The following is a 24,106-nucleotide window of genomic DNA, read 5'->3' on the forward strand; positions in this document are numbered from 1 at the left end:
TTGGCTCCTTTCTTTCTCTCCTCACATCCAGATCCTAAATATTCTACCTCCGAATGTCTCTCAAATCCTTCCATTTCTTTCCATATCCACTGCCACAACCCCAGTCCTGGCCAGCATTATTTCTACCTGGATACTGCAAAGCCTTCTTATTGAATTCCCCACATCCTCTCCTTTCTCCTCTGTAGCTGGAGGGATCTTTCAAAAAGGCAAATCGAGCCTGGCTGGCGTGGCTCAGTGGTTGAGTGTCGATCTCTGAATTAGGAGGCCATGGTTTGATTCCCGGTCAGGGCAGATGCCCAGGTTGCAGGCTCAATCCCTGGTGTGGGGTACGCAGGAGGCAGCCGATCAGTGATTCTCTCATCATTGATGTTTCTCTCTCTCTCTCCCTTCCTCTCTGAAATCAATAAAAAAATATTTTTAAAAAATGCAAATCTACATGTTTATCCTCTATATAACCCCCTTCAAATGGTTTCCCATTGCTCTTAGGATAAAGTCCAGATTCCTTAACATGCTGCTAGTGCCTGTGCCATTTACAGTGTTCCAGACAGACCCATGTTTGTTCAATTCCTTACTATCGCTCACTTCTGAGGCTTTGCAAATATTCTTTCCTAGGGTACCTTCCCTTCCCTTTCTTGTAGTAATCTGCTACTCATTCCTCAGGTCTCAGCTAATCCCAGGAATCCTTCCTTTTCCTAAAACTTTGGGCTGCATTCCCTGCTAAGGGCTCCCATGGGACCCTGAGCTTCCCCTAAAACAGTGGTTCTCAACCTTCTAGCCCTTGAAATACAGTTCCTCCTGTTGTGACCCAACCATAAAATTATTTTCGTTGCTACTTCATAACTGTAATGTTGCTACTGTTATGAATCGTAATGTAAATATCTGATATGCAGGATGGTCTTGGGCGACCCCTGTGAAAGGGTCATTCGACCGCCAAAGAGGTCGCGACCCACAGGTTGAGAAACGCTGCCCTAAAAGATACTTCATTGAAATTGCTTGCTCCAGCCCATGTGGCTCAGTGGTTGAGCATTGAACTACGAACCAGGAGGTCGAGGTTTGATTCCCAGTCAGGGCCCATGCCTGGCCTTGTGGGCTTGATCCCTAGGAGGGGGCATGTAGGAGGCAGCCAATCAATGTTCTCTTTCATCATTGCTGTTTCTCTCTTTCCCTCTCCCTTCCTCTCTGAAATATATATATCTATTTTTTTAAGGAAGAAATTCTTATTCCAACTTTCTCCCTCCATGTGTGCCACCTGGGAGGAAGCCCTTGGCCATTTTCTTACCCAAATGACAGACTGGGTGTCATATCCTTTGTCCCCTTCTGCGCAAACCCACCCTTCCCCAGGGGAAAACGGCCCACCGTCACAGGCACTCCTGGTGGGCTGCGCAGAGGAAGGTCTTTCCTGAAGCCCGAGATAAGACCCAAGACCCAGGCTCCGTTATTTCAGTCCACAGGGCTCCACCCTGCGGCTGTTTGCTGCCCTCAAGTGCCCAATGACAGACTTCTTTGATTTCGCCCCAGGGTTTGAATACCACAGGTGCTGGGGGAATATAGCTCATGGGACTGGGGGCACTGAAGGCTCAGCTGCTGAGACCCCGCCTCCGACAAGCTCACAGATGGCTGGCCCCACCTCTTCTCCTGGCAGTCAGTTCCTGTGTCCATGTCCTGGTTGTGTCTGGTGTCCCAGGTGCTGTTTGGAGGGATACTCTGGAGAAAGTGGCCTCCTCCAGGTAGCCCCATGTGGACCCCTGTACCCTCCTCCCTGTCCTCAGCTGCTGGGGTCCAACCCCAGCAAGTCCAGGGGTCCCCAAAGGTGTGGACGGAGTCGGCGAAGAAGGAATGACACGGAGACAGCGTTCAGTTGATCAGCAGCCTAGCCAGGATCTCTAGCCAGGATCTCCAGCCAAGTTCTGGTCTGGATCTCCAGCGAAGTTCTGGTTAGGATCTCCAGCCAGGTTCTGTAGCCATGTTCCCTTGCTAGGTTCTCCAGCCAGGTTCTGTCCAGGTTCTCCAGCCAGGTTCAGTCACCAGGTTCTAGTCAGGTTCTCTTGCCAATTTCTGTAGTCAGGTTCAGTCCAGGATCTTTTGCCATGTTCTCTCCAGCGAAGTTCTTCTGTCTCTAGAGAACGTTCTGTGTAGGTTCTGTGCCTAGGTTCTGACTCTCTTGGTTCTGTCTTCTAAGTTCTGTCTTGTTACATCTGTATTTATACCAGTTGATTCCAATCCTATCAATCTCTATTCCAAAGGTTAGGGCGTTTCTTATCTCCATTCCAGGGAGTAAAGATTATGTAGCTTAAGCATGATTGTTCGTAGTTAAAGTGATTAATTACCCGCCTGGTACTTAGTTAAGAGGTTTTATTCCCTCCCTAACTTTAGGGGAAAATCCCTACCTGGGGAAACAACCTTTCTCAGAGACCTTGGTTAAAACACATAGTGCCAAGAAGGTGAGCAAACATATTAAGAACAGTATGCCATATATGCCAGGTCCCTTGAAACAGCAAGCATGGACCGGCTCCCGGCACTCAGCCTCCACCAGCAGTGCTCTTTCCAGCACCATGTGCGCCCACAGGGGACTATCATGCTTGCTCAGCTCAGTGCTGTTTCTTTTGTTCAATTAAGACAAGACTTACTACTGGTTCTCCCTGTCTCCTCACCCTGTCAACCCAGCAGGAAGCAAGAATGAAGAGAAGCAAGCACCCGTCCTTTAAGGACACTTGGAAGTTGTACACACCACTTTCTCTCCCATTGGCCAGCATCTAGTCAGGTGTAAGGGAAGTGGGGAGAGGTCTTTATGTTGAGAAGCCACAGCCTCTGCTAAAATACTGGAGGATTCTATTTCTAGAGGGGGAATCGAATATGGAGCATTGGGCAGTCTCTTCCACAGGGAGTACTGGGTGAGTAGGCAGAACACAAAGGGGTGAAGGTGACATAGGAAGGCATAAACCTAAGATGGGCACGATTTTCTTTGAAGAGAGTGGAAGTGCTACAGGGAAGACCCAAATTCCAACTCCCTGGCCTGAGGACGGTGAGGTGTGAGAATAAAAGCCATCACTTGGAGAGGTTTTCAGAGAACTGGTTTTCCATGCAGTGAAGAGAAAGCCTGGAGGAGTTTGCTAAAGGGTCTTGAGAGAGGACGGGAAAGACAGGAGGTGGGCCAGGGGCCAGGAAGGACAGAGTTGTGTGGCTACTGGATGAGAACAGATGAGAAGCTGGTCCTGGCAGTGTCAGAGGGTCAGTCTTGCGTGGCCAGGGTGATCCACGCCAGAAATTGTTCCACCACCAAAATGTATAAATTTACCTATACAATCAATCAGCAGGTAATCACACACCATCCTACCTGTGCATCAAGCATTTAGTAAACTTGGTATCTAAGCCTTGCTATCTGCCCTCAAATTGTACATTTGAGATGATCTAAACATTTTACATATACATACACATTGCTTCCCAAGGGCAGGAATACTCAAATGCGCAAAATAATCCATATTAGCCCCACACTGCTCAGGGTGAGTCAGTTTGCAAAACAAGAAACAATTATTTTCTCCACAGCCCTTATTTAAGTCTCATTGTGACCAGTCTCTTCTGAGAGGTGTGATCCATCTCCCCACTCCCTCAGGCCCCATACACTCCAGGATCTGAGATAATAGTCTCCATTCTCAGGGATACATCTTTCATCAAGATGTTGAACTATGTATGCCTGGCTGGGGTGGCTCAGTGGTTGAGCATCGACCTATGAATCAGGAGTCATGGTTCAATTTCCAGTCAGGGCACATGCCTGGGTTGTGGGCTCAAGCCCCAATGTGGGGCATGCAGGAGGCAGCTGATCAATGATCACTCTCATCATTGATGTCTCTATCTCTCTCTCCCTTCCTCTCTGAAAACAATAAAAACATATTTTAAAAATAAATTTAAAAAAAAGATGTTGAACTATTTAGGGGCAAATGAACTTGAGTTGTATAACAGAGAAGTCACAGGAAGTGACTTCTACACACAGTCCTGTGAGTAAAGGAAGCAATGGGTAGCTGTCAGCAGGAACTCTGATAATACTGCTGCCAAGAAATGTGACTGCAGGACAGTGAGCCGCAGATGCAGCAGAGGGAGCATGGGCCTGGCTCTGCCGCTTACAGCTGTGACCTCTAGGCAATTTAACCTCAATTCTTTCTTCCTTTTTTTTAAGAAATGGGGTTAGTACCTTGCTGAATTCTGTGAGAAATAACTTAGATACATATAAACTGCCTAGCACATGCTTGGCTCATGGTAAATGCCACATTCAGCTACTGTTTTAAATTCAGTTAGACATAAATTCCCTGGGGCAATGACAGCGCTTGGCACTGCAACAAATCACCCGATATTAATAGAATGGTTAAGGCTCAGTTGTAGGAATGAAAATGCTGACCACTCCTGTCAGGAAGGAAGCTGTTAAATTAGCAAAATTAGGAATACTGAGTTCAGAGGCCAGAGACCCTATCGGAGAAACTTCTGCCAACAAAAGCTTACATGTACACAATGCTGCATTTCTAATGAGGAATCCAGAAAGCTTCTGTTTTTCAGATAAGAATGCTGACATCCGGACTTGCATGCTTTTGTTTGGCTCCACCCTCTAAACCTCAGTGATGAGGAAAGGGCCGGAAAACATCCCTCCGAGCCCAGATGAGTGACATGAAGCACCACGTGGTGAAGGGAAGTAGGTCAATGGAACCTTCCCCCTCACCCCGCCATGCTCTGTGAATTCTAATTTTCTATTGCAGATTCTTTTCTCTGAATCACATGTTGCTTCCTGGGCTCATGAAGGATAAAAAAAAAAAATTGCAGCAGAAATACTGCAAACAAACCCAACAGGGCAGTGGAAACTAAAGAGAAAATAAACAAATGGGACTACATCAAAATAAAAAGCTTCTGCACAGCAAAAGAAACCATCAACAAAATAACAAGAAAGCCCACCGCATGGGAGAACATATTTGCCAATGTTATCACCGATAAGGGTTTAATCTCCAACATTTATAGGGAACTCATACAACTTAACAAAAGGAAGATAAACAATCCAATCAAAAAATGGGCAAAGGACCTAAAGAGACACTTTTCAAAAGAGGACATTCAGAAAGCCAAGAGACATATGAAAACATGCTCAAAGTCACTAATCATCCGAGAGATGCAAATCAAAACAACAATGAGGTACCATCTCACACCTGTCAGAATGGCTATCATCAACAAATCAACAAACAACAAGTGCTGGAGAGGATGCAGAGAAAAAGGAACACTCGTGCAGTGCTGGTGGGAATGCAGACTGGTGCAGCCACTGTGGAAGACAGTATGGAGTTTCCTCAAAAAACTAAAAATGGAACTCCCATTTGACCCAGTGATCCCACTGCTAGGAATATATCCCAAGAAACCAGAAACACCAATCAGAAAGGATATATGCACCCCTATGTTCATAGCAGCACAATTTACCATGCTAAGATTTGGAAACAGCCTAAGTGCCCATCAGTAGATGAATGGATTAGAAAACTGTGGTACATCTACACAATGGAATAGTATGCTGCTATAAAAAAGAAGGAATTCTTACCATTTGCAACAGCATGGATGGAACTGGAGAGCATTATGCTAAGTGAAATAAGACAGTCAATGAAAGAAAAATACCACATGATCTCACTCATTCATGGATAATAGAGACCATTATAAACTTTTGATCAATAATAGATACAGAGGCAGAGCTGCCTCAAACAGATTGTCAAACTGCAGTGGGAAGGCCGGGGAGGGTTGGGGGGCAGGAGGTAGGGGGGTAAGAGATCAACTAAAGGACTTGTATGCATGCATATAAGCATAACCAATGGACACAAGACACTGGGGGATAGGGGAGGCTAGGGGACTGTCTAGGGCGGGGGAAAAAAAGGAGACATATGTAATACTCTTTGTAATACTTTAAGCAATAAAACAAAATTTTAAAAAAACACCAAAAAAAACACCAACAACATAAGGCAAAAGTGGGCGGGTTTTTTTTGAATTTTGGTCCTTATCTGTCCAAGACACATTTGAAAATAACGAGGGTGCTTCTGAAGGTGACGAGGTAGAGAGCAGCAGTACCCCAGGGACAAACCATGAGGCCAGAGGAGTCTCCTGGCGGCTCAGCAGCTTCCTTCCTGGGTCCAGTTCCAGGCGTTGATGAAGAGCTGGAGCCAGGGGGAGGTGGTGAGAGTGTCGAACGGAGGGGGCTGCCATGCCCACTGCCAGGGCCTCACAGCCCGCTCAGGGTGAGGCATGAGGGCCAGGTGGCGGCCATCAAGAGAGCAGACACCAGCCACGCCCCCTGGGGACCCGTTGGGATTGAGGGGGTACTGTTCCGTGGGGTTCCCGTCATCGTCTGCCCAGTGCAGTGGAGCCAAGCCCTTGGCCTCGATCTGGGCTTGGAGTTCCGGAGAAGAAAACGCCATGTAACCTGGGAAGGAAGGAGAAGGGGAGCAAGAGCAAAGCTGCTTCATGCCCTCTCCCCACCCCTGCCCCCAGACACTCCCTCCTGCCTTCCAGTTGCCTCACCTTCACCATGGGCGCTCCACACAGGCAGCACGGCACCCTCCATCCCTCGGAGCATCAGGGCTGGCCCGGGCCCCACACGCACACTGGCCCAGCGAGACTCAAAACGCCCAGACAGGTTGTGGCGAAGCAGGAGGCCGGGCTGGGCTGCCCAGGAGTCGGAGTCGTGGCCCATCTCCTCTTCCTCCTTGTTGGGGTTGCCTCCCACCCAGCCCAGCAGAGCCAGCAGCTGACAGCCGTTACACACACCCAGGCTGAAGGTGTCCGGCCGCTTCCGGAAGCGCCTCAGCTCAGCCCCGGCCTGTGGATGAAAGGTCACGGCAGCTGCCCACCCTAGGAGGGAGCAGGACAGGTGGGGTGAGACTTGGAATGAAGGGAGATGGCTGCTTTTCCCGCTAACATGCACTGTTACATGCCCTCAGGCCCGCCCCCTCTGCAGAGCTCAGGGCAAGTGTAGGGGAAGAAATGGGTTCATCTGCTTAATTCATATTGCCAATTCCTGGGCCAGACATGGCCCATGAGGAGTCTTTTGCTGGACCAGCAGAGCATTTAAAAAATTTTTTATTTAGTTGCTTAACATTTAAAAATAAAATTTCATATGAAAATCTGGATTTCTGGCTTCTCTTAAAAAACAGAAGGATTGAGGCATGCTGAGCCAGCTCTCCCACAGCACAATCTGCTGGAGGTTAGACAGGGCGCGTGCCCTCCAGCCGCGGGGGCACTGCCCCACCGGCCACCTGCCTCATTTAAGTGAGGCATCTGGCCCAGAATGAAGGCCCTCTCCCCGGGCCTGTGGAGGTGCGAGGCCAAGGCCCAGCCTAGGAGGAGGGGAGCTACCACCTCCTCAGGAATGTGGGGGAGGAAGTGGGCAGAGCCTGCGCACTGACCTTTGGCAGAGCCCAGGACATCTGCGTAGCTGAAGCCGCCCACGAAGGCCACACCGCGGAACGTGTCCAGCTTGACTGCCCCCGAGCAGAGGTCTTGCATGGTCACATCCCACACCTGGCAGGGTGGGGAGGGGAAGTGTCAGAGGACACACAGTCTGAGGCCCATCCCCAGCTCTGCCAGGCTCACTGCTCACCTCGAACCCAGCCAAGTGGAAGGCATCGGCCATCTCCCGGTCTCCGTTACTGCCCTCCTCTCGCAAGATGGCGACTCGGGGGGTGGGACCACCTGGGGGGGAGAAGTGTCTCTTCTAGAGGGCCACTTCCCACCCCAACCCCCAGGCACCTTTTTATCCCTAAATTTTTATTTATTAATTTGAGAGAGAGAGAGAGGAAGGTAGAGATAAGAGAGAGTGAGAGAGAGAGATTGATTTGTTTTTTCACTTATTTATACATTCATTGGTTGCTTCTTGTATGTGCTCTGACCAGGAACCAAACCCGAAACTGTGGTGTGTCGGGATGATGCTCTAACTAACTGAGCTACCTGGCCAAGGCCCCCGGACTCCTTTTGCAGAGCAGGCCAGGGCCTCCAGGCCCAAGGTGCCCAGGAAGCCAAGCCTCTGCACACACTTCCTCACCGGGCTCGCGGGGCACGGACGCTTTGGGAAAGCTGGGGGGCAGGCAATAGCGGGGCCCTGTCCGCTCCCTGAGCCCTTGTTCCTCCTCTGCCACACAGCTCGGCTCTGCCTGCAGCCGGTCCAGCTGGAAACTCGTCTCTTCCCAGAGGGCTCGCAGCTGCCCAACAGGCTCCTCCAGAGCCACAGCCCCGTTCACTGACACCCGGACCTAGAGGAGGGTGAATCTCTCAGAGGCCAAGGGCAAAATGCCCAACCTGAGGCTGGAGGAGGTGAGCCACAACGCCCTCCACACCCGCTCTTCCTCACCATGGCATGGGGCCCGACGTGACCCGTGTGGCCCAGCTCCAGGCAGTGGAGGCCAGCATCCTGGTATCGCTTTAGCACCTGGGCCAGGTCTGTCTCCTGCACCTCCAGGACCAGGCCTGGCTCCTCAGCGAACAGCACAGGCAGCACTGGGAGAGCAACGGGGGCGTCAGGGGGACTCGAGTACTGATATGACTCGGGTAGTCAGGGGGGTATGACTGAGGATTGAGGGAGTGGAGGCAGGGACTGGGGTGGGGTGAGGTCTATGAGACTGGGATACAGTCAGAACAGTGGGTGCCACCCGGCTCAGTGGTCGGAGAAGACAGCAAGGGACTCAGGGGAAAAGGAGTTGGGGACACTATATTCTTTAACAGGACATGGGTTTGCAGGGTGGGACAGGCAGCTCACGCCTGAGTCTGGACCCTGTGCTCCTCACCATCGACCTCAGAGGCAGGCACGTCCACTTCTATCCCACAATTCCCAGCAAAGGCCATCTCCAGCAGGCAGGTGATGAGACCCCCATCGCTGACATCGTGGCCTGAGCAGAGGAGGCGGTCTGGAGGAAGAGGAAAATCGCTCAGCAACCTCCGAGGCCAAACCACGCCCCTGCTCATGGGTAGAGAGTATGTGTGAGAATGTGGGCACACACAGAGAGCCAGAGAGGAGAGCGACTGCTCCCTCTTGCCCACCCTCACATGCTCAGCTGGGGAATGCTGCCACTGCCGGCCATACCCACCACCTGCACCAGGCCTCACTCACCTCTCAGCAGCCCCTGGGTGATGCTGAAGGCACGCACCAAGTTTTCAGGAAGGTCCAGGTTGGGAGGGTGCTCACCAAGCTGGGAGAAGCACTGGGCCAGGGCTGTGCCCCCCAGCCGGTGCTGCCCAGGACTCAGGGGCACGTACAGCAGACGGCCTGGAGGGACAGGGAAGGTGAGGGGAGATGGATGGCTCATGCACCCAAGTTCCAACAGGTGCTCGGACACTCAGACCCAGTCCCAGAAAGCACCGCAGCCCGTGCGGACATGGGGCAGGACCTGGCAAGGGCTGGTTAGCATTCACGATGGAGACCCAAACAAAGGACCAGGCTCTGAATACACAGTGCAGGGAGGAGGGCAAGAACCCATACCTCTCCCTCCAGGACACTTGAGGTCCGGGGTCACAGTGGCTGTAATGTCTGGACAGACAGCATAGGCTGAGATGACCAGTGACCCTATGGAGCAAGGAGTAAGAGAGTAAGGTGCCAGCCTGGACCCGCAAGGTCCCATCCCTCTCCCAGTGGCCCCCAGACCTCACCAGGAGCCAACACAGTCTCAGAGCCAACCCGGGCAGCCATGCTGAGGGAGTCCTTGCCGCCGTCCACTGCCACCCCCAGGGCCGCCATCACTGCCACCATAGCCTCACAGGCATCGGCCAGAGCCGCCCCCTCCCCTGGGAGCTTGGCTGCCCACATCCAGTTCGCACTGCACTTCACATCCTGGGAAGTGGCAGAGACTTGGCATTAGAGGGGGAGGCCACAGCATGAAGGGCAGCGGGGTAACTGAATGGTGGATGTGGATGTGGATGTGTCCCAGAGGCCAGGGCTCCAGGCAGAAGCTGTGGGCGACTCACCCGGAGGTCAGTGACTAGAGCAAACACCAGGTTGGTGAGGGCCTCGGCCACAGCCAGCCGGGCAGCAGCCTTGGGGTCCAGCAGGCTCTTGACCGGCTGCTCGCCCAGGGCTGTGGCAGCCCCTACGAGCTCCTGGTGACTCAGCGCCACAACTGCCACGTCTGCTAGGGGAGTCTGCAGGGGCCCGACACACTGCTGCTGGGCCACCAGGCCACCCACGGAGCGGTCCACCTGTGGAACCAGGTGGGGTTGGCAAGAGCACAAGGGCCAGGGACACAGGATTGGCGGGAGGCCTAGCTTGCCTTGACCATGCAGACCAGAGGCCATGAGGGTGGCTGCCCTGCCCCTTCTCCCTTGGGTCTGGTGAACCCCACAGCAGTCCCCAAGGATGGGAGCCCAGGGGTGGGTGAGCTGGGGGAAGAGGGCAGAGGGCTGAGGGCCAGGGCAGGAGTGCAGGGAGGACCTTGTTGGTGAGGTAGCGCTTGCTGGCCACAGCAGGCAGCCTCAGGACCCGCTCCAGGGCCTGGCGCACGCTCAGCCCCGGAGGCAGGACCAGAGGCTGCAGCAAAGGGACAGTCCTCTGGAGGAAGAACTCCTGCAACACAGATGGCAATCGGGGTGTAAGCACTGGGGGAGGGCTGGCACACAGGTGACAAAGCACAGGCAGGGCGACAGGGCCAGGAGAGGAGGAACTCAGCCTCCTCCCAACCCCACGTACCTTCCGAGGCATCTTGCCCAGCACCCAGTCCAGCTCCAGGTCCACAGGGGTTGTGTGAGGCATCAAGGGGGCATCTCCCTGGCCCTTTCTTCCCACGGGGCACTGCCGGTCATCCACCAGCACTATCTGCAGGCCACAGGCACGTGCCCAGAGGGAATGAGGCGACGACCACCACAGGGAGCGCTTCAGAAAGCAGGGCAGAACGCGCTTCCCCCTGGCTGGTTTCCCCTGGTGAGTTCCTAGCCATTTCTGCCTCCCACATCCTGCTCCCCATAACACGTTTGCCACCAGCTGTACCTAAGCAGCTCAAGCCCACCCACAGTGTCTGCTTCAGGGGCCAACTCACTCTCCTGTCTCCAGTGATGGTGCCCACAAAGCAAGCTGGGCAGCGTTCCCGGGCGCCGACCCGACGCAGGAAGTCCCGGTCTGAGGGCCTCAGCAGAAGCGCATTAGACTCCTGGTACTCAGCCCCCCAGATTTCCAGGGCGTTCAGGGTTGGGTCCCCGAGCTGCACACCATGGAGGAGGAGGAAAGAGAAGGGTCAGTGGGTACTCCCAAGTTTCATGTGGGCAGGCTGGGCTGGAGAGACTTTGATGGCCAGATTCCAGGAAGAGACTCGCCTGGAAGCAGCTGGTGTAAATAATGGCTCCAGCCGGGTCGCTCAGCTCCTTTAGGACATTGCCTGGTGAGAGGGTTGCAGGAAGAGGTGGTGATCTGGGTCTGGGCAGCACCAGGCACACAAAGGGCAGTCCCTGGCCTCCAAGTTCTGTGTGTCCCTGTGTGAATCACCAATACACCCGCACCACCCACTGTCCCATGCAGCAGGCTTCCGTGCCCCAACCTTCAGCCTGTCCACACAGTATATAGGGGATGGAGACCAGAGCTGCATGGTTCGTTGCAGATTCTTGACGCCTCTTCCTAAACCAAACCTGGTAGGAGACCAGGTAGGCCAGCCCCTTCTCTCACCATTGCCACCAGCACCCTGGTCATGGAGGCTGCAGATGGGGTTTCCCCTGGGGGCCTCCACACAAGCCCGAATCACACGGTTCATCTTCTGTTCCATCTCTGGGTCTCCCCGCTGCACAGCCCCGAAGTCCAGGTCACTGGCGTTGTCTCCCTGCACCTGGGGGAACGTATGGCATAGCTCAGCTCAGGGGGCTTAGGAGCTCCCACTCCCCATCCGCACACAGGGCCTGGCAATATCATGGAGTCTGCATCTGCAGCTATTCCTACTCACCTGTACAGACGAAGCAGCTCCGCCCCCCACTCCAATCCTGTAGACAGGACCCCCAACCTTTACAACATCCATGCCTGCAAGGAGGGAGGGAAGATTCAGAACACTGAGGAAGTGATTAAAAGAAGTATGAGTATGAAGAAGTGTGAGGACAAAGGATAGCTGATATTAGGATAGAGCAATCAAAATTACAAACACAGCCCTAACCGGTTTGGCTCAGCGGATAGAGCGTCGGCCGGCAGATTCAAGGGTCCCAGGTTCGATTCCGGTCAAGGGCATGTACCTTGGTTGCGGGCACATCCCCAGTGGGGAGTGTGCAGGAGGCAGCTGATCAGTGTTTCTCTCTCATCGATGTTTCTAACTCTCTATCCCTCTCCCTTCCTCTCTGTGAAGAATCAATAAAATATATATTTTTTTAAAATTACAAACACACATATTTTTTGATTAGATAAATACACTTAGAGGAATTTATCCACCAGATTTATTTGCACAGGTACAGAATCACCTATGTCCAAAATTAAACACTGCAGCATTATTTGTATTACCAAATTTAGGAAATAATTTGAATGGTAACAATAGAGAACTGATTAAATAAAATTATGGTATATCCACACAATGAAACACTAAGCCACCAAAGAAAAGAATTACATATGAATATAATGAAGTAATATGACTGCATCGGTATGAAATGATCTCTAACATATATTGCTAGGTTAAAAAAAAGCAATGTATAGAAGTATGCACACCCATTAACAACAGCATCAAAAAGAATAAGTTACTTAGAAATAAATTTAACAATAGAAATGTAAAACTTACTCTGAAAATTATAAGATAGTAGACTTAAATAAATGGAAAGGGATCTCATGTTCATAGACTGAATTAATATTGTTTTGATAGCAATACTCCCCCAAAAGATCTGTAGAATCAACACAGTCAGTCACCTTTTTCACAGAAATTGATCAGCTGATCCTAAAATGTCTATGGAAATATGAGGGATTTCAAATAGCCAAACAACACTTCTGCCTTTAAAATTCACTACAAAGCTACAGTAATCAAGGTTGTGGTACTAACATACGGATAGATAGACACAGATCTATAGAATATGCCTGGTATAGGTCAATGTACTAGAACTGTTGAGTCCACAAACAAACCCACACATTTATGGCCAACTGACTTTCTTAAAATACATTTTTGTTGATTTCAGAGAGGAAGGAAGAGCGGGAGAGAGATAGAAACATCAATGATGAGAGAGAATCACTGATCGACTGCCTCCTACAGGCCCCTACTGGGGATCAAGCCCGCAACCCGGGCATCTGCTGTAGACCGGAATAGAACCTGGGACCCTTCAGTCTGCAAGCTGATGCTCTATCCACTGAGCCAAACCAGCTGGAGCTGGCCAAGAGACTTTTGACAAGAGTCCCAAGACAATTCAATGGGATAAGAAAAGTCTTTTCAAAAGGTAGTGTTGGGACAACTGGATAGCCACATATGAGAGAATGAAGTTTTATAAATTAATAAAAAAATTAATTTAAAATGTCAGAGACCTCAGTGTAAGAGCTAAAAGTTACAAAAATATTATAAGAAAACATACAAGTAAATCTTCATGACCTTGGCTTAGGCAATGGTTTCTTGGTCATGACACTAAAACCACAAGTAGCAAAAGAAAAATTAAATTGTATTTTACCAAAATTAAAAACATTTGTGCTTCAGAGGATACCATATAGAAAGTAAAAAGACAACCCACAAAATGGGAGAAAGTACTTGCAAACCATGTATCTGATAAGGGTCTAGTATCCAGACTATATAATGAACTCTTACAACTCTATTAAAAAAAAAGATAAATAACTCAATTTAAAAATGGGCAAATAGACATTTCTCCAAAAATATACAAATGACCAACAAACATATGAAAGGTAAATCAAAACCACAATAAGATACCACTTTATGCACATATGATGACTATCATCAAACAGAAAGCTAATAACAAGTGTTGGTGAGGATTTGGAGAAACTGGGACCCTCATAAGGGGGATATAAAATGCTGTACTGCTCTGGCCATTTTTTATTTTTTAAATATATATTTTAAAAATTTATTTCAGAGAGGAAGGAGAGGGAGAGATAGAAACATCAATGATGAGAGAGAATCACTGATCAACTGCTTCTTGCACTCCCCACACTGGGGATCAAGCCCACAAACTGGGCATGTGCACTGACTGGGAATCGAACCATGACCTCCTTAGTTTAACCACTGAGACAGAGCGGCTGGGCACTTGGCCATTTTTTTAAAAAGTTGAATATAGTTACCATGTGACCCAGCAATTCACTCCTAGTTATATACCTAGGAGAAGAAAGAGCATAAGTACACAGAAAAACTTGTACACAAATGTTTATAGCAGCATTGTTCATAACAGCCAAAAATAGAAATAACCCACTTGTCTATCAACTGATGAATGAATAAACTGTGATATGTCTATACAATGGAATATGATTCAGCCATAAAAAGAAATGAAGTACTGAGACATACTATAACATGGATGAACCTTGAAGATATTATGCTAAGTGAAAGCCAGACACAAAAGGTCATGCATTGGATGATTCCATTTATAGGAAATGTTCAGAACAGGCAAATCCATAGAGACAGAGAGTAGATTAGTGGTTGCCACAGGCCAAGAAAGGGGGATGTGGCATGACTGCTAATGGGTACAGGGTTTCTTTCTGGGGTGATAAAAATGCTCTGGAATTAGTGGTGATCGATGTACACCTTTGTGAATATACTAAAAACGAGTACATTTTAAGAGGGTTGCCCTAGCCGACTTGGCTCAGTGGATAGAGCATTAGCCTGCGGACTGAAGAGTCCCAGGTTCGATTCCGGCCAAGGGCACATGCCTGGGTTTTGGGATCAATCTCCAGTGGGGGCGTGCAGGAGGCAGCCAATCAGTGATTCTCTCTCATCATTGATGTTTCTATCTCTCTCTCATTCTCCCTTCCTCTCTGAAATCAATAAAGAAATATATATTTTAAAAAAAAAGAGAGTAAGCTTTTTGGTACATAAATTACATCTCAATAAAATAGGTAATAAAAGAAAAAGAAGTGTATGCACATACGCTATTTATTCTTTTTAAAAGGGGCAAATAGCCCTAGTCGGTTTGGCTCAGTGGATGGAGTCAGCCTGCAGACTGAGGGGTCCCAGGTTCAATTCCAGCCAAGGGCACATGCCTGGGTTGTGGGCTTGATCCCCAGTGGGGGGCGTGCAGGAGGTTGCCAATCAATGATTCTCTCTCATCATTGATATTTCTCTCTCTCTCTCCCTCTCCCTTCCTCTCTGAAATCAATAAAAGTATATTTAAAATAAATAAATAAATAAATGGGGCAGATATACATATGGTTCTGTTACATATGCAGGAAGCAACTCTGGTAGGGTACAAAAGTTACTAATTAACACTGGTTATCTCCAGGGAGGGAAACTGGGTGGCTGGAGGTCAGGGAAGGAGCGTTTTCACTGCATATTCTCTTTTGCCTTTGCAATTCTGAACCACATGACTGGGTCACGTAGTCATAAATGGGACCTGGCCTTTATCTTGATTCTATTACAGCACCTGGCACAGACCTAGCATGGAAGGGGTGTTCAATAAATGTTTGCTCGACTAAACTGAGCTAGCAGATAAAAGCCCCTGGCATGTAACAGGCACCGAATAAACACTGGCTGCCTTGACCTAGCAGCGTGGGCCCCTGTCAGGAAGTAAATTGGGCAGGAGGCAGAGGCAACCCAGACTGAGACGGCCCGTTGCCTAAAGCCCTGACCTGCCTTGACCACCTGTACTGTGAAGAGGCATGGGCTGGGAAATTAAAAACTAACCACTGAAGTGTCCTCTCAATTCCCCTCCGCACCTGCCACGTGCTGGAGAGAAAGCTAGCCGGATCTGGAAAACGTCGGGGGGCTCTTACCTGACTCTGGGGGCTCCTTGCTCACGTGCTCGGCTTCCATGGAGCCAATGCCCCCACTAAACATGATGGGCTTGATCCACTCACGCCGCTGGCTGTCTGGGAGCTGGAGGCCCAAGGAGCGGGCAAAGCCTGGAGTGTGGACGTCACAAGGAGAGGAGACAGGATCACCACCCAGTCTCCTCAGCGCTCACTCAGTCACACACCCCGTCCCACCTCCAGTACTAGGTATCTATTATCCCCCGCGCCCCTCGAGCCTCACCGGCCAGCACTGGTTCCCCAAACTTGTTGCCATAGTCAGAAGCCCCATTACTGGCCTCAATGGCAACCTCGAGGGGCCGGGCAAAGTTCCCAGGATACTGGAAGCTCGGATCCTCCCAGGGCAGATTGTAACCTGGTAGGAAAGAGAAAGTTGGGTGGACTGTAAAAACAGAAAACGGAGGAGCCAGGCCTCTGGGAAGAATCTAAGCCACCAAGGACTACCTGCACCTGTAGAATGTTCCATTTCAGGAAGCCCTATTTTAGGAAGGTGCAGGTTTCCTAACGATTGGTCTTATTTCTCACCTCCCACACCAGCCTTCCCTGGCTCTTGGGACCAGAGTTAAGCCTTTCTAAGTAACTGGATTTGGGAGCAGGTGATGGTCATAAGTCTGACCCAGTACCACACTTTCTTGATGAGTGGATACTAGTTTATAAATTGTGGTTCTACAAAGCCAGAATGGTGACCTGAGTTCCCCCCGGCATATAGTCCTCATGACCATGGTCGATGAAAAGCCAATTACTCTAGAGCCCATCATCCCATAATGACCCAGGATGGCCTTTGCCTTAAGAGCTATAAGTGTTCGGCGCCTGCCAGGAGAAGGAATCTGGAAGCAGAGATGTCTAGAAAGGAAAGAGATGGGACCTGGGATGTGCAGATTTCCAAAGCAATAGCCAGCAGTGCCAGCCACCACGTGGGCCCCACGTCCCGTGCACTGGACATCTCGGATCCGGCCCCCTGTGCCCGTGGTTGCACCGCTGAAGGGGGCTACTCCTGTAAAGAAAGGGCCAAGGTCTGAGTACTGAAGAGACAGACCCAAGCTCTGACCACCCCATTGAAAATAAAAACCACCATCCTGCTCTACTGTTTTTCACAGGCCCAGCCCAGGGGCCTGGGAGCTGAGCACTTCCCGGCATTCTCTGCTCTACCCCTCCCAGGACCCAGCTCACCTGTGGGGAAGTTGTGGGTCTCTGCTGTGAAGACAACATGTCTCAGCCCCTGCTGTTGCCGGAAGCAGCTTGGCTGTGTGGGGTCCTCGGGCCGCAGGAATCGGACTTCCTTCCCCTGGATTGCACTGTGGACACATCCGCTCTGGACTTTGCTTCCTTCTTGGGATCTGTCCTTACCCAGCCAGGGTCTAGGGGCCTCCCCTCCCCTAGGCCTGAAGTGACCCCAGCCTTGGGCGTACCCACCTGCTGTTATCACAGAACTTGAGGACGTTATTGGGATTCGAGAACGCCTGGGTGCTCATGATGGACTCGAAGAGCGACTGTGCCAGCTCCTGCCCATCCACGTGGAGTCGGCCCTTGAAGAACCAGTGTCGGCTGTGCTCGCTGTAGGGGATGACATGCGGAGGGGAAGGTAGGGTGGAAACCTGAGGTCATTTCTCAGGCCTTGCCATGCTTCTCACCAGCATTAACAGCAGAGTTACAATCTACTCATACTTAGATAATATCAAAATATACTCCCATAATCTTCAAACATTGTCATTGTGGACTGTCCAGATCCAAAGTGAAGAGAAAAACCAAGATTTGAATATAGACTACTGGGTGGGTGGGGAGCCCAGACTTCAAACAGACTCAGGGAGGCCCCATAAAGCAAAAGCGAGCCATGAAAGCAAGTCCCTGTGGTCTGCCCTTCTGACCTCCACAGGCTCAGACATCAGGACATACCTCCCCATTCCTCCCTACCTATTGGACTGAGCCAAGTCAAAGGCCTCCACCGTGCTAGGGTTCCGCTGCAGCTCCTGGAAGCGCCTGGTGTAGAAGTCCAGGTCCCAGGAGTCTAGGGCCAGACCTAGGAGATGAGCCCAATCAGAGTTGCCTGCTGGTCTCAAGCTGCCACTTCCCAGGCCTCAGCAGCCCTACCAGCCTAGCCTGGGCCTTCTTCCCTGCTTACCTAGCTCCTGGTTGGCCTTCTCCAAGGCAGGCCGGCCCTCAGCCAGTATGTTGATTGGGCCATCGAGGGGTGCTGGGATGCACCCGATGGAGAAGCTCTGGATGGGATGGGGGAAGTGCTGCTCCGTCATCCGGTCATACAGGGTTGCCAGAGCAATGGCCTCCATCTCAGCTGAAGGGGGGTGGGCAAACTAGGGGTGGAGACACACAGAGTGCAAGAGGTAGAGAGCTGAAGAAGAGATAAAATAGTCCACTTTCCATCTTCCAAGCCAGGCAGGGCCAGCCCACTGCTAGCCTATATGGCACCTCTGTTCAGATTAGAAAAGTCGTTCCTTTCCCAACATGATGTGAGGATGCAGGTCAGTGAGGGGAGCAGAGGCTGGAATTTCTGTCCCCTTCACTCTTCAACCAGGTGCCCTCAAGCAGTGAATAACCTGCAAACAGGGCAGGCCTAAAGCCAGGAGCGCCTTCCCCCGTCTCTGCCACTATTTCCCTAGGGTTTAGAGCCCACTCTCTTATCCCTGACCCATCTCCTCCTCCTGGTCCCCCATCCTGATGGCCTACCGCCTCACCGAGAGCAGGTAGCGCCGGGTAGTCTCCACGCGGTCCCCAGCCCCCAGCCCAGTGGCCCGGCACACTGACACGATGTTGGTGGACGTCGGCGTGGAGAAGTTCAGCCTGAGGAGTGGGCCACACGGTGAGGACCTGAGAGCCCCAGCTGAGAAGACAGGCCCTACCCACTGCTGTCCAGCAAATCTCCCATCTCCACTACCCCCACCGATGGCCTCCAGCCTCAGACCAGGGCACTCATAAAACTGTTTTCAGTCCTAACCGGTTTGGCTCAGTGGACAGAGCATCGGCCTGTGGACTCAAGGGTCCCAGGTTCGATTCCGGTCAAGGGCATGTACCTTGGTTGCGGGCACATCCCCAGTAGGGAGTGTGCAGGAGGCAGCTGATCGATGTTTCTCTCTAGTTGATGTTTCTAACTCTCTATCCCTCTCCCTTCCTCTCTGTAAAAAAAAAATCAATAAAATATATTTAAAAAAAAAAAAAAAGAATCATGATGATCTAGTCAAAAATACCAACCATAGAAGGAATATCACTCCCAGAACGCTCTAATCTCCTTCTAAAAAAAAACAAAAACAAAACTGTTTTCAAAGGTCACTCAAAGCAAACCATAATTGTCCTTTTTGCATCAAAATGCTTTGACTTCAATTCCTCAGAACTCAATCTGTTTTATTTCCAGAACATGCCTGGGAGCTAGCTCAGTCTTCGAAGACATCTTCCCACATGGGGACGGCATAAGCATGGCTTTCTAGGCAGGGAGTAGGATGGAGCAAATGAAAAACAAATCTGAGGATCACAAGAGGAGGAGGCAAAGGAATGGAAGCGGAAGGGGTGGGCAGTATGTTTAAAAGAAATCGTGTGCCTGATCCTGGAAGGAGTTGCCTCAGGGGAGACACCTGCCTGGGCCCAACCTCCAGCAGCAGGTCACTGGAGCCAGGAAGGAGCCAGGACTCCTGAGCGACATCATCTAGGAACAAGGGGCAGCCAAACAGCCACATCAGCTTCTTCATCTCCTCAGCACTTGGGAGGGACTCAGCTGCAGGGAGACAGGGTAAGGATCCTTGAGCCACCGCCTGGGCACCGGGGTAACTCCCTCAAGAACCCGATACCTGGTCCAACCTGTCCAGTTGACATTGTAGCACAGCTCGGTCTTCACGCTCTGCAGCTCCGGCAGTTTCCCTTGCAGCTTCCTTCGAGTGTGGCCGGCCGCTGCATCTTCATGGCCAGAGGGACGGACATAGAAGTGAAGGACGGAGGACATCTCTTCAGATGTCCCTTGCTGGAGAGATGAGTTAGGTTCCTAAAAAAATAACACTCACTGTAGCCTATCTGCTGAACCTATTTCCAGTTTTCAGGACAGCTGAGGCTTTGGAGGCATTAAGGATTGATGGGGAAAGTGATCGGGGCATTCAGAGAAACAAGGTAACCTGAAAATGTAACCTTGGGGGTTTTAACTAATTCTGCACAATGCGGGCTTTAGCGGTCTGGGACCTGGGTGTAGATACATCCTTGACACTTGGTCCCTGGGCGCCTGCCCTTGGCTGGGTCCCAGGTAAGTTCTTAGGACCTCTCCTTCTCATCCATAATGTATCAACACTGGCTTCTCTTCTCTTCCTCTAACTCACCAGGTTCAGTTCCGGCAGGCATTTTTCTCACCCTGATATGTATTTGCATGGCCAGCTCCTTACTCTTTAGACTTCAGGAGAAATTCACTTTCTTGGAATGGATGTCTTTGACAAACCGGGCTGAAGCAGTCACTATCGGATGGCCCTATTTTAATTTCCTATATTGCACTTATGGCTGACATTTTTTTAGCTCTACCTTCCCCATGAGAACAAAATCTCCATGTGGGCATGGACTGTAGCTGGCTTTTCTTCATTGGTAAACACACTGGATTACCAAGGCTTAGAACAATACCTGGGTCTTAAAAAGGAAACAAACGAACAAATAAATAAATAATCATCCTGGCCGGTTTCTCAGTGGTTAGAGCATTAGCCCATGGACCCAAGGCTCTCGGGTTCGATTCCCAATCAAGGGCACATACCTCAGTGCAATACCTGGCCCTGATCAGGGCGCATACGGAGGCAACCAATGTGTCTCTCACATGATGTTTCTCTCTCCCCTTCCTCCACCTCTTCCCTCCCTTCCACTCTCTTTAAAACACACACACACACACACACACACACACACACACACACACACACAATGGGATTCGGTGAGGATTTTTTTTAAAAAGGGAAAAATCGAAAACGTGTAGCCTTGGCCCGTGTGGATAACTGGTTAGAGCGTGGGGCTGCACGGAGGGGCTCGGGTTCCATTCCCAAAGGACAAGTAGCTGGTTTGCAAGTATGATTCCGCCCTGGGGGCGCGTGGGAAGGCAACCGATTGAAATTTCTCTTTTCCCCTCCCTGCCTCCCTTCCGCTCTCTCTAAAAATCAATGTGAGGATGAATTTTTAAAAAATTTCAAATAAAACTTGTTGACCCACTGAACTCGATTTCCGTCACTCACCAATATCTCCCGCCACCCACCTCTTTCGGGCCTCATTTCGGTAAAGAGCTGAGGCCCGAATCAGTGCTGACGGCCCCTTCCACCCTGCGCTGACCACCCTTGGTGAAGTGGGGCCCTCGCCGTTGTCCTCCGCACCCTAATTCCTTCACAGGGACTGTATCACACCACTTGACTTCCGTCCTGGTGAAACAGAAGCCAGGACAGAGCTGTCTGCATCAGGGATGCGCCCCCAACAGCTAGCACAGCGCCTGACACAGGAGGGGTCGGCAGGTGTGTTTCTGTTGCAGGGAGCGGCGAGGGCATGAGCCTACGTGGAGCCCCTGCAGCCCGGCGTCCAATGGACGCCCGTCCTGAAGCCGGCTGATGGGCCCAGCGGGCGCCCCTCGGCTCGGCTCGGCTCGGGGGGTAACCAGGCCCGGGGAGGGTCGTGACGGGTGCGGCAAGCAGGGCTATCCCCACGGCGCGCGCGAGCCATACGCACGTGGAAGCGGTTCTCCCGGCCACCGGGCTCCTCAAGCGCTGGCGCGCTCGGACGTCATCGGCGTGCGCGGGAGGGGCGGGGGCCTCGGGGCGCCCCGCCCTCCGCCCCGCCCCTGGGGAAAGGCGTCTCCCGCAGGTGGTTTACCCCGCACATCCGTCTTGAGCTGCCGGGGAACATCCGCTCGGCCCCACACCCCGCCGCTCTGGTTCCCGCGCACACTGTGACGGAGGCAGACCCTGAGAGCAGGAAACGGAATGAGAAGCATCATCCATGCCGGGACTCTCTCCCTACTCCTTGGTTTTCTGTCTCTTTTTTCTTTCCTGAACGACTGAAATTATTTGATTCCTAGCAGAGTGGAGGCATATGTTTTCATTTAAAAATTTTTAAGGCTACATGACTGAGCCATGTAATTGCCAAGGCCAGTAAGTATATACAGGTAAGAGGTGGAGCTTTATTTCTTGGTCTCTTCCTCCTTGGACAGAGTGTTGGTGATTTCCTCCTTCCTGCCTGGATCCGCTCTTCACGGCGCTGGCGTGCTTCCTTGGTCTTAGACCTGCGGGCCTCAGCCTGGTCAGCCAGAACCTTCTTGCTAGTCTTGTCTGCCTTCAGCTTGTGGATATGACCCATAAGAATCCGCCTGTTTTTGTTTTTTTAAATATATTTTATTGATTTTTTTACAGAGAGGAAGGGAGAGGGATAAAGAGTTAGAAACATCAATGAGAGAAACATCGATCAGCTGCCTCCTGCACACCCTACTGGGAATGTGCCGGCAACCAAGGTACATGCCCTTGACCGGAATCGAACCCGGGACCCTTCAGTTAGCAGGCCGGTGCTCTATCCACTGAGCCAAACCGGTCAGGGCAAACGTGCTTGTTTCTTAACATGCTACTCTTCACTTTCAGGTACAGGCTGTGATACATGTGGCGGTCAATCTTAGATTCACCGTATCTTCTCAGTAGCCTGCAAAGGATTCTCATCCCCCTCATCCAGGTTACTTTCTCAGGTATTCGAGCATTGGCTGTACCCTTTCGCGTACCTATGCCCATATGCCTGCCCTTCCTGTGGGCCAAGGTGTTTTTCTGGCATCGAGCCCGGGAATGGACAGTCACAGGTTTCCGGATGCTCAGCCCATCTTTGGCCAGCTTCCGAACCTGCTGAAGGAGTTGGCATTGGCGATTTCATTGGTCTCATTGGGATCCAGCCAGATTTGCCACAGCGGAGGACACTGGAGGAGAGCCACTCTGAAGCCTGAGCATACCCATGGCGTGGCTGCAAGGGGGAAGGAAAGAAGGCATGTATTTTTAATTGCCATATTCTTGCTCTTTATTATAATAATAACAATAATAATAATAATAATAATAGAAAAAACTTACTGAGCAATTTACATGATCTTCACACACACTCACACACACACACACACACACACACACACACAACCTATTTTACTAATACAGAAGCTAAGGGTCATTGCAATGTCTTGCTCCTTCGTTTTGTACCTCAAACACAGCACTTTCTACCTATGCACATTTTTAAACCCTCGTAATACCTAAATGGCACAGGATGGCACAGTGGAAAGCGTTTAATCAATAAGAATTTAATAGTCTACTTACATAGATAAGGTCAGAATTAAGGGAATCAGCCAAGTACAGTGGGGCACCCCTAGCAGAAAGTGGTTACCACCTGTAGGCTTAAGGCACAAAGAGAGAAAGGTGTTTTCAGCTGAAAGAGATGTGGAGCCATGAAAGAAGGGCATCCAACAGGACAGATGAAGCCATTGCCACAGGTACACTGTTGAGGGATAAAAGGAATAAACACTGGGTTCTCTCCCCTTCTGACCTTGTTTCTCTGTACAGACTCTTGTTTCCTACCGGCCAAAGCCTGAGGGCAAGGAAGCTGGAGTGGTCACCAGGTCAAGCACAACACCCAGCCCAATGGTCTTTTTAACGAGTCAAGCAACATAGAAATGTTCAGAGGAAAAAGTGAAAGCCTTTATCCTCATCTCTTCACCCCATTTCAGTCCTCTCTCCAGGACAGGGCCAAGACTAGAGTAAGGCAAGTGAGGCACCTTGGGTGCAAAACTTAATAAATTGTAGGTGTCTCCCCCTCATTCCAGCCCTGCTGCTGGTGTGAGTTATTACCTGTTTGGTGTGTAAGATTCCAGGCTGTTGAAATAGTACTCTCTGGCTCCCTCTGACGGAGGCCACATGTTCATCCTTGGCATCTGCTCACTCCTGGGTTTCTTTCACTCCAGGTACTTCCTGACTCCATCTCTTACCTGCCTTCCAGCTCCTTCGGAGGCTCTAGTTTGCTCAGCCCTCTGTCTGTCTGGTTCTGACTTCTCCACATTTAGCACTCCCAGTGCACCATGCCATTTCAGCTTTCACTTCCATATAGTGACTTCCAGATTCATCCATTTGGCCCTGATCCTTCCTCTGACTTTGGTCCCATATCTCCAGCTTTAATAGTCCCATATCTCCAGCTGTCCTTTGGACAAGCATAGCCTGTTAAAAATCACCAGGTGTGAGACAGTTCCCAATCTTC

General features: G+C 50.7%; 1 protein-coding gene across 3 annotated transcripts; it reads right to left on the minus strand.

Annotated features, from left to right (window-relative positions):
• Positions 1-5,899: 5,899 nt before the first annotated feature.
• On the minus strand, positions 5,900-21,634 carry PFAS (phosphoribosylformylglycinamidine synthase). Of its 3 annotated transcripts, none has more exons than XM_059668669.1 (28): positions 21,566-21,634; positions 19,694-19,874; positions 19,475-19,610; positions 18,580-18,685; positions 18,009-18,198; positions 17,801-17,906; positions 17,303-17,443; positions 17,060-17,184; positions 16,755-16,883; positions 16,113-16,244; positions 15,854-15,982; positions 11,913-11,986; positions 11,642-11,798; positions 11,296-11,357; positions 11,022-11,183; positions 10,676-10,801; positions 10,421-10,552; positions 9,958-10,188; positions 9,643-9,823; positions 9,476-9,559; positions 9,107-9,262; positions 8,784-8,903; positions 8,351-8,496; positions 8,045-8,252; positions 7,604-7,695; positions 7,410-7,524; positions 6,526-6,855; positions 5,900-6,427 (listed from the first exon to the last, which is right to left on the minus strand). In XM_059668669.1, the coding sequence occupies exons 2-28, from the start codon at positions 19,833-19,835 to the stop codon at positions 6,117-6,119; spliced, it is 4,023 nt and encodes a 1,340-aa protein (XP_059524652.1). In that variant the 5' UTR covers positions 19,836-19,874; positions 21,566-21,634; the 3' UTR covers positions 5,900-6,116. The 3 variants fall into 3 exon arrangements, with proteins under 3 accessions (XP_059524652.1, XP_059524653.1, XP_059524651.1); XM_059668670.1 differs by lacking the exon at positions 21,566-21,634 and adding an exon at positions 21,220-21,548; XM_059668668.1 differs by lacking the exon at positions 21,566-21,634 and adding an exon at positions 21,085-21,193.
• Between the last annotated feature and the right edge of the window lie 2,472 nt (positions 21,635-24,106).

The sequence above is a fragment of the Myotis daubentonii genome, chromosome 16 (genome assembly GCF_963259705.1).
Source record: "Myotis daubentonii chromosome 16, mMyoDau2.1, whole genome shotgun sequence".
In the NCBI taxonomy this organism is placed as follows: domain Eukaryota; kingdom Metazoa; phylum Chordata; class Mammalia; order Chiroptera; family Vespertilionidae; genus Myotis; species Myotis daubentonii.